The sequence below is a fragment of the Polypterus senegalus genome, chromosome 1 (genome assembly GCF_016835505.1).
Source record: "Polypterus senegalus isolate Bchr_013 chromosome 1, ASM1683550v1, whole genome shotgun sequence".
NCBI classification, from domain to species: Eukaryota; Metazoa; Chordata; class Cladistia; order Polypteriformes; family Polypteridae; genus Polypterus; species Polypterus senegalus.
The window spans coordinates 326954170-326968541 of NC_053154.1; the positions used below are offsets into that span (position 1 = coordinate 326954170).

The 14372-nt window shown below is 38.7% G+C and overlaps 1 protein-coding gene across 1 annotated transcript; it reads left to right on the plus strand.

Moving 5' to 3' along the window:
* The first annotated feature begins 1444 nt into the window (after positions 1-1444).
* On the plus strand, positions 1445-13218 carry srgn (serglycin). Its single transcript, XM_039737638.1, has 3 exons — positions 1445-1585; positions 4770-4908; positions 11305-13218. The coding sequence occupies exons 1-3, from the start codon at positions 1498-1500 to the stop codon at positions 11573-11575; spliced, it is 498 nt and encodes a 165-aa protein (XP_039593572.1). The 5' UTR covers positions 1445-1497; the 3' UTR covers positions 11576-13218.
* The last annotated feature ends 1154 nt before the right edge of the window (positions 13219-14372 follow it).

Here is a 14372-nt window from a genome sequence, read left to right on the forward strand (position 1 = left end):
TATATATATATATATATATATATATATTTGTTTTTAATAAAAGGCAAGTAACATTCCATACAATCAAGTCAAACTTAACAAGACTACGTTTAATTCAACACCCACCCAAGAGAAAGACAGGAAGGCCAACAGCCAGAGTAAAACAGAGTAGAAAAGAGGGAAGAGAATCCTTTTCAGCAATATAAATACTTATTCTAAAATGTTATTCATTAGATCCTGCCAGGTTTTAAAATACTTTTGAACAGATCCTCTAAGTGAGAAAATGATTTTTTCCTATTTCAAATGGTATAACATCAGCTACCCACTGACTTTAATGTAATTGAAAAGTAGTTGAAAGTAATTTTAACACTATGTGTATTTTACCTATAAACTTGTTAAGGTGCACTGAGCCTAAACCTAGTAAACAGCACTATAAAAAATATTTTTAAATTGAACAAATAGCCCATTTGACCACCAGGTATGTTAGGGCGGTAGAGTGGTGGCTCTAAGGCTAGGGATCTGCACTGGCAATTGCAAAGTTGCCGGTTTGAAACCCGTAAAATGCCAAAAGGGTCTCTGCTCTGTTGGGCCCTTGAGCATGGCCCTTAACCTGCAATTGCTCTGTCCTGGGTATGACGTTAATCTGCGTCTGTCCCTGGATGTAGGCCCTACAACCTGCAGGGAAAAACTTGGAGGTTGGTGGCAGAAATGGCACTCCAGCCACCATAAAAAAACTCACACTGTTCCACTCCATCTGAACTGGTGTGGTGCTGAGGTGTCACCCGTTGCATGGCTGCACTCGGGTCCTAATCTGGATCCTGAGTTGGTTTGTCATGTGGTGGGTGTGGCAATGCGCTGTATCACCACGTGCTCCTAACCTCTCAATGTTAGGGCCAAACTCCTGTCTTGCATTGCTCCTTTTTTATTTTTGATGGTACCTCCCTTACATGGAAAATTATTATTTTTTTATTACTTACTATTTTTTGTACATATTACAATAAAGGAAATTAAGTATCGTAGTAAGCGCTGATTTAATATAAAGTTCTAAGTACATTTTGAATGATTACAAGTCCATGTTAAGTTGTAGGACCAATGGCGGCCACGGGATATTAAGAGGTGTAAATAATGAATCATTTAGATGAGTAGGTCTCATGTTTATATGTTTTTTGCCACATTAAAAGAAGCAAAAGTTTACATATTGTGGTGAACTTCCTAAATGAAGACTCAGAACTAGCGGGGGGCTTGGACTTGTCATTATTTGCTTACAGAATTAAATATTCATCACTTCTCATGAAGTACAATACAGTAACATCAGAGTGAGCTATGAAATGAGAATGGAAATGAGAGCAAGAGGAAACGCGTCTTGCGGTAGGCTTTCCAGTGCGGAGGATGTTTCGCTGAGATGCGCGTTTGCAGGAAGCTGACGCGCAGGGGGCTGGAGGTTTGATAAAGTGAAGCCAACTTTAGTGGTAGGCAATAAGCCAGTTTACGTATCGGCTGCTGGAAGTACAGATCGGCATGGGGAACAGCAAAGGAGGGCGATTTAGGTCCGCAGTCTTGGCACTGTCTTTTTTATTCCTCGTCTTTCTGGAGCATGCCGCACAAGGTGGGTTTTGTATTTCATCGATGAGAAAAGTGTTTTTTTTTCTCTGTCATTAAATAAAAAAGTTGCACGAGTATTCAGAAAACAACTGATCATTTCGGCCTCATCTGGTGAATTTATGATGTAAATTACTTTGCGGTAATCTTGTGATCGGCTAGTCTTTATAGTACCTTTAACTGAAAGCATACATTTCTCGCATACGATTTATCATAACACACGCAGAGACGCGACAGGGTGCAATACCAACAGAGATGTTGCGGAGTAAAAAGCCAAAACGGTATCAACTTAAGAAACGGGGAGCTCCGATTCAGAGATATGTAGTAATTGTCCCTTTAGAACCGCTGTTTCACGGCTTACTTTACAAGAACACAGTCGACTTTGTTTACCGTCTAAATTCTATTTAGATTAACATTCTTGACTTTTTCGCTGTGGTTTTGCTACAGAGCAAATCTGCAGGGCAAGATCGGGGCGGCAGACAAAATAAAGGGGAAAATGGCAGGTGTGCAGCATAAATTGGTTAATAAGATATTGTGAAAAGTTCTAAGCTAAGCGTAATACGAGCAGAACAAGGGTTTAACGGGTTTTTTTTTCGGCCACAAAGTGCGCACTTCACGATTCCTGCGCCCGATCTGCTTACTGGAAGTTACGACTTCCGAGCAATACGCGTCAGAACGCAAGTTAAAGTGCAGTCTGTCATGTCAGGAGAAATGCAGCTCTGAGACGACTTTCAGCTGCGGGCTATTTTACAGTCATTAAAATTAAGGTTTAGCGGGTCTTCAAATAGATGGGCATGCCTCTTATTGTTACTTTTACTGTATTATGAAGTAATTGAGGAGGTTCGTGCTGTTCGAACACAGCTTCAGAGACCTGGGTTCAATTTTCTGCCCAGTCACTATCTGCGGTATTTAAGTTTCCTTCTCCACTTCAGAGGCGGACTTATTAGAGTATATTGGTCTGGTATGAGTGTTTGTGGCTTGTGTATTTGTGGACTGGTGCCTTCTGCCATGGGAAGTTGCGGCTAGGCTAGTCCCCATCTCCCTGTTAATCGATTACGCGAGTGCAGGAAATGGATCTTTGTTGTATAGAGAGAGGGCTGTGAGTCAATGCGCATCAGCATGAGGAAAACTAAAAAAAAAAAGGAAATGCAAGGTTTCACCTTTAGAGGACTTATGATTCTAACTTTCTTTTCATTTTGAAATTCCACACACACACTTATTATATGCTGGGGGTTCCTAAGGCTGCTGCTTTATTAATAATAAATAATAATGCATTTTATTTATAGAGCACCTTTCCCATGCTCAATGTTGCTACTGTGATTGGAACTCCAGACCATTGCAAAGCACACACATACACTGGTATGTACTAGTACTGGGCCAGTTAAACCTAATGTTTTTGTCTTTTGTGATGCACGGCAAAATTTAAAATGGCCAGTTTAAGTAATATCTTTGTGTTCGGGAAAGAAACCAGTTTTACAGAGACACATTGGGGCAACAGACAAACACCACACACATGGTGACTGAGCTAGAAACCTGTGAGAGCAGAATTGGACATCTACATATGGTGATTTATAGGTCTGGTGGCACATAACCCTTTTTATGTATAGTGCATTCCAATAAAGCATCGGTTGTAGACATGTTAAAAGTTTAAAGATCTATTAGTACACTTGCTTACATGTATATATTTAGCATCTGAACCCAGTCAGGTTAAACGATTTGTTTAAGGACAAACTCAGTGAGTCAGAGGACTTACGGTATCTGTCAGCCTTGTGGTTAAAAGTCCAGTACCTTAGCCACTAGTGACCAACACTGACTTCATTTTGCAATGTTAAAATTGGCATTCCCTTATGAATAGTTCTGTTACCATCTAGATTTTCATGATCCCAGTAACTGGGATGAAAACATTGTGTATTTGTAGTGTAACTAAGCAGACTGATTGCTTATGTGTAGGCAGGAGATGCTACAATTCATTACTGCTTGGTGGTGAGAGATACTCTAATGGTATTAATATTAATGCATTTAGTAAAGGCGGCACGGTGGCGCAGTGGTAGCACTGCTGCCTCGCAGTTAGGAGACCCGGGTTCGCTTCCTGGGTCCTCCCTGCGTGGAGTTTGCATGTTCTCCCCGTGTCTGCGTGGGTTTCCTCCGGGTTCTCCAGACATGCAGGTTAGGTGCATTGGTGATCCTAAATTGTGCTTGGTGTGCGTGTGCCGTGTGGAGGGCTGGTGTCGTGCCCAGGGTTTGTTCCTGCCTTGCGCCCTGTTTTGGCTGGGATTGGCTCCAGCAGACCCTCGTGACCCTGTGTTAGAATATAAGGGGTTGGATGATGACTGACTGACATTTAATAAAGAATTCCCATCTACTGCATTGTATTGTTCTGCTTGCTGAGTTGTTAGGAAGTTGTGGTACATTTTCAGTGAACGCCCTCCTAATTAATCACTGCATTGGTATCAAGATTCTTGATTTCCTATTTTAAATGTGCTATCCATTATTAACTATTTCTCACAGAGAAAGTTTCTATTACTGTATACAATTTACATTTATTCACTTAGCAGACACTTTTATGCATAGTGACTTACAAAACAGGTTTACAGAATTGAGTAAACATCAGTTTGGGGACTGTTTTGAAACAAGTGCTGAAGGATAAGATTACAAAATTGATCACCGCAAGAGTGATAAACCAAACAGATTAACAGAAGACCGGTTAAATCTCATCATGGCATACAATACCTTATCAATTAGAAAGATGTTCAAAGAACACAAGAACAAGAGACTCTTCATACGCTTCTTAAACACAATGAAGGAGTCAGCAGTTGAGACGGAGATAATGAAGAAACAGTAGAATTCAAGATAATAAAGAAATAGATAAAAGAGATTTTATATTTAACTTTTTTTCAACAGGGCATTAATGTTTTTTTGTTCATGTTGATGCAGTCTTGCTCCAAATAATCTTATATACAATAATTAAAATTGCTCAGAACCATACTCAAAAACTAAGGCATTAAATCTATCTAACCAAGTCAACTAAAACATGTTATCATATTTGATATTGTCATGGATGTCTTCATTTAGTTTAGCTTGACCGACACTGTTTTTACTTGGTAGACATGGATTTACTGACCCATTTCAGTATAAAACATTTTGTACGTAGAGACATTATCCTGATCAATTCCATTATATTCCTCCACCAGGAGCTCCTGCAAAGGGAAGATTCATGTGGGTGCGATGCAGACCCGACAGCAAGAATGCCAACTGCATTGAGCAGAAAGGTCCATGGATTGACCTTCCCAAATCTGGAGTTAATCGAATCCTGCCATCCAGTGCTGAGCAGTAAGAAGTCTTTTTAAAAATATAATTATAGCATTTGAGGTGGATCACCAGCTGTATATACTCTGAATCTCATCCAGATGTGTTACTGTATATGTCTGTCAAAGTTATCTTTGGATGTTTATGTGTTGTTTATGTAATCATATCAATTACATTTGGAATGATGGGATGTGGCCGTGTCTCTTAATGTGAGTACAAAAAACATTATTGGTGTTCAGACAAAGGAAGCGCAAGTGGAAATACAATTTTTAACTCATTACTGACACCCAGTGGTCAAATTAAGTATCCCTACAACATTACTCCACCAGCCCTGGGGAGATTTTGAAAAGATTCCAGAAAACCTCTTCCAATTACATAATATCCCGTACTTTATATAAGAATCTTTCCCTGGTAATGAGAATATTCAAGAATTGACTTGCCTAGTCACATTTTTTTGGCTTTTCTGGGGCAGTTACGATATTGTGAAATAAGGGTTCAACAGCCTTGTAGTGTGTTGAGTCAGTAGGGAAAAAGCAAGAAAGCCATAAAGATAAGAGAGGAACAAAAGGAGAGTTTACCAAAAAAAATCATTTTACTCAGACTGAAGCCAAGAAAATGAGGGGGACCAAAGTATTTTGAGTTTAAATAATACTTAATTTTGGATTCTGCGTAATACATTTTAGGTCTTCTTACATGTGGTGTAATGGCTAACCTTATTTTTCAAGAGCAAAATTCAGTTGTATTATAGGAACTGTATACTGAACCATTTACTTTGGGGATGGGATGACGGGTGCAGTTGGCTCAGGGTTTAGCTGATGTCCTGTACTGTATATCTTTACTGAGACACAGGCGGATAAATGAACCCTGCCTGCTTCCAGCAACTGTGAGCCATTTTATTTGTTTATAGAAAAATGGATCTATTACCAGACCTGGTCATATTGTATGTGGAGTTTGCACTTTCTCCCAGTATCTGTATAGATTTTCCTCCACAACTGAAAGATAGGCGTGCTAGGATAATTGGCATTTCCAACTGGTCTAACATAATTGTGTGAGTGAAGCCTTGTGATGGACTGGTGCCCAGTCAAGGGATGGTTCCTACCTTGTGGCCAGTATTGCCAGGATAAACTTTGGTTCCTCATGTCAAGATCTGTTAATGTAGATTTATATTTAAAGTATATACTGTACATATAGCTTCATATAGCCATCTGTAATACATTCATTCCTCTTTGATAATTATATCTTGCCACAAAAAGTAGTAAGTTTACTCAGAGTTAAATAAGTGCTTATTAAGGCAACACAGTGTAATACATTTTACAAACAAGAGGAAACCATTCAGTCATTATCTTGGATTATTAATAGCTAAGCGTTCTGCTTTCTTCTTATTAATAATTTGCAGACCACTTTAAAAACTTTAACAACAAATCATTATATATAGCATTACACAGGGCATCTTGATGTCTCCTGAAAGACATCAGATCGTTCTTGTAGTTCATCCCTAGACCCTTGTTGTGTGAAGTACTGCTGCCTGATGTGCCAACATAACTGGAACAACTCTGCTTGATTTTATGTTTCTATTTGATAATTTTTATTATTATCAATCTTATAAATTACAGTTTGGGAATTAGGACATAGACAGTCAAGGGTACAATCAACATTACATCTCACAGATGTAAATTTTACTTCAATGTCAACCCCAATCCTAAACCCAACTCAGAGAGCTACGTGATCAATGAACCCAGCATGAAGTATTTCTTTGTAGGTACTGAGGCATCAAACAGGCTAACAAATGCCCATTTGGTTTATTGTACAACAGTACTAATTCTTTTTTGGCAAATTCTGAAAAAATGTTTGGACTGCTACTTGTAGAGAAATAAGGCTTGTTCTTCTAATTTTAAATGAAATAAGACTCCCCTTTTTTGCTCTTGAGTTATGATATCTTGTATCTTACACAGTCAGGAGAACTGTAACCCACCTATCATAATTCATTCATGTGGCAGAATGTTGCCCATATTTGGTGTAACTCCAAATTAAGATGATTTGGAGAAAGTGTGAACCAAACTTATAAGAAAAATAAGCTAAATATGATTAAGTGTAGGATATTCTCAGAACATGGCCTAGCGACCAGGCACTTCACAACATCATTCACAGTTCAGGTCTTGTTTTGGATATATTTTGGATTATCTTAGTACAGATAAATACTCTTTTACAGAGTTTGACCATGCCTGGTGGATGAATGCATCTTGTCTATGTCTGACTTCATTCATTACCTGAAACTCTATATAAAAGATCACATTTCCAAAGTTTCCTAGGATCATCTAGTGGGGCACTCTGGGGGAAAAAATGATGAAGTCTGAAGACACTGCCTCTGTTCTTCTCTTTGCTCGGTAATACAGCTTCAACTACAGTTCAATTTTCAAAGATTTGGCAGCATTTAATTTGGCATATTTGTCATCTTGCACCTAGTGAAAGAAATGTGTAAAGATCAGTTGTGTAAAGGATGCAAGCATGTTGTCAATATAGAAATCTGGAAAGGTCCAGATGATATGAATATAGTCCTGTGTAGGTTAAGGAAGATTGGAAAAATTGTTGTTATGCATGGGAGCAATCGAGTAACATTTCCGATTTGGGTGTGTCTCCTACATTGGAGTTATGTTTTCAGAGAGTTATGAAACGGCAGAGTACTTAATAAACTGAAGATAAATAGTGGTGGCAGGTACACAGAGAAGAGTTTGAATAGGATTTCCTTTCCATGGATAAACAATATCAGGTATAGTTCCAACATTCTTTTCCTTGCATATTCGTAAATTAAGTATATATGTGACATAGCAGTAAAATTGGAAATTAGGTAGTATACTGCCCCGCTATGTTTTACACTTTTTGGAAAATCTTTTTTTCCCCTAATTGTCTGTTTCTGCTTGAAATGAATGAAATGATGATGTAATTTTCTTAACATGTGTTATATATTAGAACATTGGAACAGTCTAGATGAGACCAGGCCATTCAACCCAGCAAAGCCTGCCAGTAATATCCAATTAATTCTGCTAAAATAACATCAAGTTGAATTTTGAAAGTCACTAAAGTCCAACTGTTTACCACACTACTTGGTCATTTATTCAAAGTGTCTATGGTTCCCTGTGTAAAGAAAAACTTGCCTAATGTTTGTGCGAAATTTACCCTTAAGTTTTCACTTGTGTCCCTGTGTTCTCTATGAACTAATTTTAAAATCGCAGTCTCAATCCGCTGGACTAATTTTCTTCATAATTTTAAACACTTCAGTCATGTCGTCTTTTAATCTTATTTTGCATAAACTGAAAAGGCTCAGCTCTTTTATATTAAATAATGTGAAGACAAAGGGGTGCCACTGAGCTCCAAACCTGAACAGACACTCAAAACACAATACCAGGTTCAAATAAAGGATCATTATAATGAAATACCTTGCACCAACAATAGAGAGGTGTTTCTTCTTCTTTCTCTCTACATTGCACTGCTACTCCTCCAGTCAAGTGTTGCCTATTTCCGCTTCCAGCTCCAATTCACCTGGACAAGGTAGTGCAGTCTCAACTACTGGGAACCCTGAACTACTTCTGGTGACGTGACATAGCCAGTTGCAAGCACTTCCTGGAGATCCTCCCCGGGCAGTGCCCTTTGTCATCTGCAAAGGATCTCAACTGGGCTGCTCCTCTGGACTCCAACTCCCATTCTGCCCTGAAGGTTTCCAAACTGGGACTACATGAGGGACACTGCCACCTATTAAAGAGGGGGATGAACTGCTCCCACCCTGCCAGTTCTTATGATCTTTGGGCATCCCACCAAGGACGGGGATCATAAGTCCTCCCAACTGGGTACAGCCCCCATTTAGTCCATCCTTCCATTAATGGCATCCCTTCCGGTTAAGGACTCCATCCCTGTCCAACTATCCTCTGGGGCATCTACTATATATAATATATAGTGATGGACGGCCGACAGCTCAACACGGCCGACACACCCAGGACTTTAGAGGGCACTGTTGCCCCGTCAAACCCAATAGACTGATGCTCTGTACAGAAACATAAAAGCACCAAGCAGATTTTTAATCTTCTTCTCAGCAATAGTGCCTTCAAAGCACCACATCCACCGAATACACTATAAATAATACAATAAATACAACAGTTCTCTCCTCCCAGCAGCTCTGTCACACTCCCTTGCTGGGTCTCCATTAGACCTTTATATAGTCCTTGACCCGGAAGTGCTTCTGTCCATGTGATTCACCAGCACTTCTGGGTCAGATGGAGACTTGTATTTTCTTCAGCCCAGAAGTGCTTCTGTCCTTCCGTCCCCATGACTTGGGAGTACTTCCGGGCTATATGGAAAATAAAAATCCCTGTCTCCCTGCAGCATCACTCGGCAGCACCCACGGTACCCAGCAGAGCTGTAAAGCCAAACTCCATCTCCCATAGTGCCCTGCGGGAATCCGGGGCACCGCTAAGCTGCAGGGAAGTCATCATCTAGCGTCCTGGGTATGTTGGCCAAGTTGAGCTGCCAGCCGTCCATCACTATATATATGAAAATTCTGAATAATACACATTTTACTACAGTAGTATTAACACTCCCAGATAATCTGGGATGAAAATTTGACCTTCTGTTGTCTTTTTTTGATACTAAGTTGCAACAATTCAGTTTCAACAAGTCCTAACTTTATTTTTTGTAACTGTAAAGTATTATTAGATAGTTAAACTTTTCAGTTAAAAGTTGATGTGTAAACTTATAGTTTGGGAATATTATGCACTTATTTAAGTTATTTTTAACACTGGAAATCCTGTAGAATTCCCCAGGAGATTAAATGCATGTGTTAGTAAATGACTATGGATCAGTAATTTAGAGCATTACATCATCAGCATAAAGACATGTGTTTTTTTTGTCCTTTCCCCATAATCCCCTGAGGGTTTCATAGCAATAGCAAGTAGTCTTCACGACAATGAGCATTTCAGTCTGATTCCTTCATGTTAGAATAAAATTATCAGAATTTTAATATTTATACTAGAAACTCTTACTGCCAAGAACAGATGTAATGAGAACCTGTGTCTTGTTTTTTTATTTAAGTACATAAACAACTAACAAAGCAATAGATATGTACAGACATAGTGATCAGCTGACATATGGGACACATGGCATATCTGTGTGGTTTCAATTCCTTCCAGCGTTTACTTTTAAACAAAAGTGAAACTCCTCAGTGCTAAACCAAAACTAATTATTAACTGAATCAGGGAGGTTTCCAAATGCCATGTGTAGTTAAAAAATGAAAAATTGCCCCAGCGTGGTTTTAAGCAGACAAAGATTTATCATCTCTGATCTTCTAAAATTCAATCATTTTCATAATGTACACTAACCTCTTTGATAACATTTGCTACAATAGGGCAGGTACTGTAGTGATAACTATATTAGTAACTTGCTCCATGCAGGTTACACATTCTCCTCATGTTAGTGTTGCTTTTATCTGCAGTGTTATTTTCCCTCAACCAACTCCTGAAGATAAAATCCTTAGGTTATTTGATAACTTTAAATTGGTCCACTGTAGAGAAAGAGTGTGTGTGAGTGTATACACGATTACAGGTGCTCTGTAATACTCTTTAGGATTGGCTCTTTATTGGTAGTAGAATTTTGTGTATGTCAACAATACTTTCTTACTGTGTGTAAATGTCTATGGATCCCAGCCATGGAGGATGAGCAGAAGCCTTTTTCTACCCCACACATGGATTTGTTTGGCCTAAGTTGAAATTGATCCACAACCTGAGAATAATATTTCCTGTTTCAAAATATACCCGTATGGAATGACATTGATATTTAGGTTTATTAAATGAGTCATTAATTTTAGTTTAGTCCTTAAATGAGATGTTAGGACCAAATGAGTACACACAATGTTTCAAGCTAGGTGAGAATGGTTTCCAGTTCTAAACAGAATTTATAACAAAAACACTGAATTTACCAAGTATGGGTGGAGAAGAGAGCAGAAGTTAGGTATGAGGTAGGGCTTGGGTTCCAATCAGTTTACTTTGTGTGTGGTCAGTTTGTGACTTTTTATATTAGTCTTGTATGAGTTGAATTAGGACCTTCTGCAGGGTCATTTCCTGCCTTGTACCATCAAATAGGCTTCAGTTTTTTTGACCCTGTAAACTGATTTAAAAGGTTTAAAAGAAAACAAAAAAACCCAAAACGCATGGATGCATTTTATGTGTAATTTATGAAATGAAGTTACTTGGTGAAGAAGAGATGATGCTCAGATGTCTACATCACTGCTTAAGCACTAAACTTTTTTATCTAATGATGTGAGCTTTAGTCTGTCCAAATCTAATGAATTTCTGATTAAATAATCATAGCTAGACAATTATTAGTGATCTAAGATTCCATCCTTCCAATTCTGTGCAATTTTTTTTTCCTTCTTAGAGTGAGGGTAGATAACATCAATGAAGAAGACCTTTCTGGAGACTTCTCTGGTGATTTCCAAGCAGAGGGAAAGCCAGAGCCTGATTCTAAAGCTAAAGTTGATGTGGCACAGTTAACATTGAAAGAAGGGGAAGAAGAGGAAGGAAGTGCATTGGACAGCACAAGCCCACCGGATGAGGCCGAAGTTGATTACTCCCTCTACAGCTACCCGGTCAGAGTCCCTGCAAAACAGCAAGACCTAAAGCTTCAGGAGGAGGGCTTCATTCTGTGAAGTAACTGGTTTAAGAAAAAGTAACATTGTCAGGGCATTGCATTCTTTATTTTACTTACTGTTTTTCAATCTGTAAACCTTTTAGCTGCAACATTTAATTTTGTTTTTCAACCCCCCCACCCCATCCCCTCCCACCACTCCACTCCACTCCACTCCCAAGAATCTTTTGCACATAAGTCCTGCTTTTCTGAACAGCTTTATGCGACAGGACTATCTCTGTTTGTATTCTAGAAATGTTTTTACAATACCACTTGGCTCCTGAATTTTATCTAATAACTATTTAAATTTTTTTATGGAAAAATGCTGTCAGGGACACTGTCTGCCAGTGAATTTTCTTCTTCTCTCCTCTGGATTTTTGTTTTCTTTACATGGCAATGGCAACTAGTGCAGCACTGTGGTACGGCAAACCTGAGGAAAGTAGAGCCATGGCTTTTTACGTTTAATAGCTGCTTTAATAGCTGCTTAGGCCTTATGCTGATGTCAAATGACTCTGGCAGGTGATATGCCATTACATTTTTGGCATCGTTTACCTCCTACCAAGCATAATAAAACTGGCAGATTTAGGAAGAAACCCTTGTAGACATTTTACTGGAGATTGTTAAGTGGCCTTTCAGTAGGCTGCTGTGTAATCTGTCCTAAAACCTCACCTGTTTAATCTTGTTTGGATCCACCACAGATATTGTTATTGAAACCGTGCCTCTTGCCTTCTCTCCCCCTATTTTTATGAGTTCTAGCTAGTAAACCCGCAATTAGCACGTGGTATTCATTAATCGTGCCTTCATGTGCTGTGGAACAGGTGGAAAATGAGTTTCCTGGTGGGAAATGTTAAGAGAATGCCCTTCAAGTTGCCACTTGAAATTAAAAGTTGTGACATAACATTGACCTGCCATTCTTTTGATAATAATGTGCATGTTTAAATTGGAACATGAGCCTAATGTCAACCACAGAAGTGCTTGTTAAGGGGACCAGAGCTTCAAGTGGGGATCTCCTACTACTTGTGTTTTCTCTTTTTACCCCATTGTCTTAAAAAGGTTTGTGTTTATAGTTCAAGCTTTAGCCTTTTCATTTGCTAGTTTATTCATGCCAGTGCCAGGCTAAACAAAAATGTAAAACATTTTGGTAATTTTTTCATGTTTGCTTCCTATAGCTTTGACCCCGCCAAGCCTAAAAGCTGGTACTTCTCACTTCCGTGGTGCTCTAGGAGGTGCCATTGTATAGAACCCTAGACACAGATACATGCTTACTCTTTCTGAACATTTGTCAGGGAGATGATCACATGTGGTGGTGTGAAGTGCAATGCAGAGGTACACTCAGCCAAAAAACAAGAGGCATCTTTTTCGTTATTCATTTTGGTATATTAAATTTATGCAGATGTGTGATGCAGCATAAAGTATTTTTTCTTATGCATGTTATGTTAAAAATATTACTAAATGCTTTTTTATATGTATTATTTGTTTTCATATAACTTATTTTATAGTGTTCTAGGTGGATAGAAGGGAAACGGTTTATGTCATTTTAAACTGCACAACCAACTTCAATCTTCTATGCAAGTTTTTAATTACTTAACATGTTCTCAATTTGCCTTTGTAAAGAAATATTGAGTAAAAATTGTATAAAGAAATAAAGGCCTTCATTTTTATTTCTACTGACTATTAATATAGTTTATGTAAATGTAATATACTGTTTGAGTAACATACTGTATGACACAAAGTTGATACATTATATATAAATAATTGAGTTACTCGCACACAATTTAAAAATCTTATGTACCGTATTATGGTGAATTGTTTGGAGCACTCTCTGAACTAGCCACATCCAAACTGTCCACCATTTATTGTCTGGCAGTACATACTGTGGTGAAAAAGTGTCCTGCTTATGTTATTCCTCCTAAATGTTTTAATATCCCCCTATCAATGTGTGACATGGTGGCACAGTGTTTAGCAGTGGCACCTCACAGCTCCAGAGCTCTGGCTATGGACTACAGACTCTTAATTTGGACAGTATGATGGAGTGTGAATGACTGTGCCCATTCAAGACTGCCTCATGCCTTGAACCCAGTGATGCTCAGTCAGGCACTGTGTGCCTACAACCCCAGTCTATAGAAATAAATTAGAAAATGAGTGGCATACCATTTTTTTTTCAAACCATACTAATTTAAGTTCCTCCATTACCATTACATATGGAATGAAATGGGATACTATAGATGAAAAACGTTTTTTTCTAAACAGCCTGGAAAATATTTTTGGGATGAGTGCAACACAAATAGTCAGAAGCAGTAATTCAACAATTCACAGTTCAATGTTTTCTATAATATTTATATTTGGTAGACAATATCTGTGTCCATAAGAGCCTGGTGGACAGCCTCTTTATGGCACCCACTGACTGCATGCTGGTGAGCTGTAACTCGGGGTGTTGCAAGAAGTTGATCAGATTAGTAAAGATTTTGCTCTAAGGAGGCTGCACAGCCTTTAGTATTCAGCATCCACTACCTAGCCATGACTGCAAGTACACATTTCCAAAGACATGTGACTTTTCTATTTTTGTATTTAGAATTTAATTGGACAATACCATTCAGGTAATCGCGACTTGATATTTAGGGTTGGTGTTGCCTCTCTTCAAATCCGCAGTTTGGCAAAGCAGTGTTTGCAGCCTGTGCAGTGTGAGCGAGGGCATTGTTGTGAAGGAGAAGGGGATGATGATAAACTGCTTTCCTCTCTGCTATTTCCTGACTGATTGCTGAAAATGCAAAAGGCGTCTTTTTAATGTGGACCAGTTATTTGGGCATTCTAAAGAATGC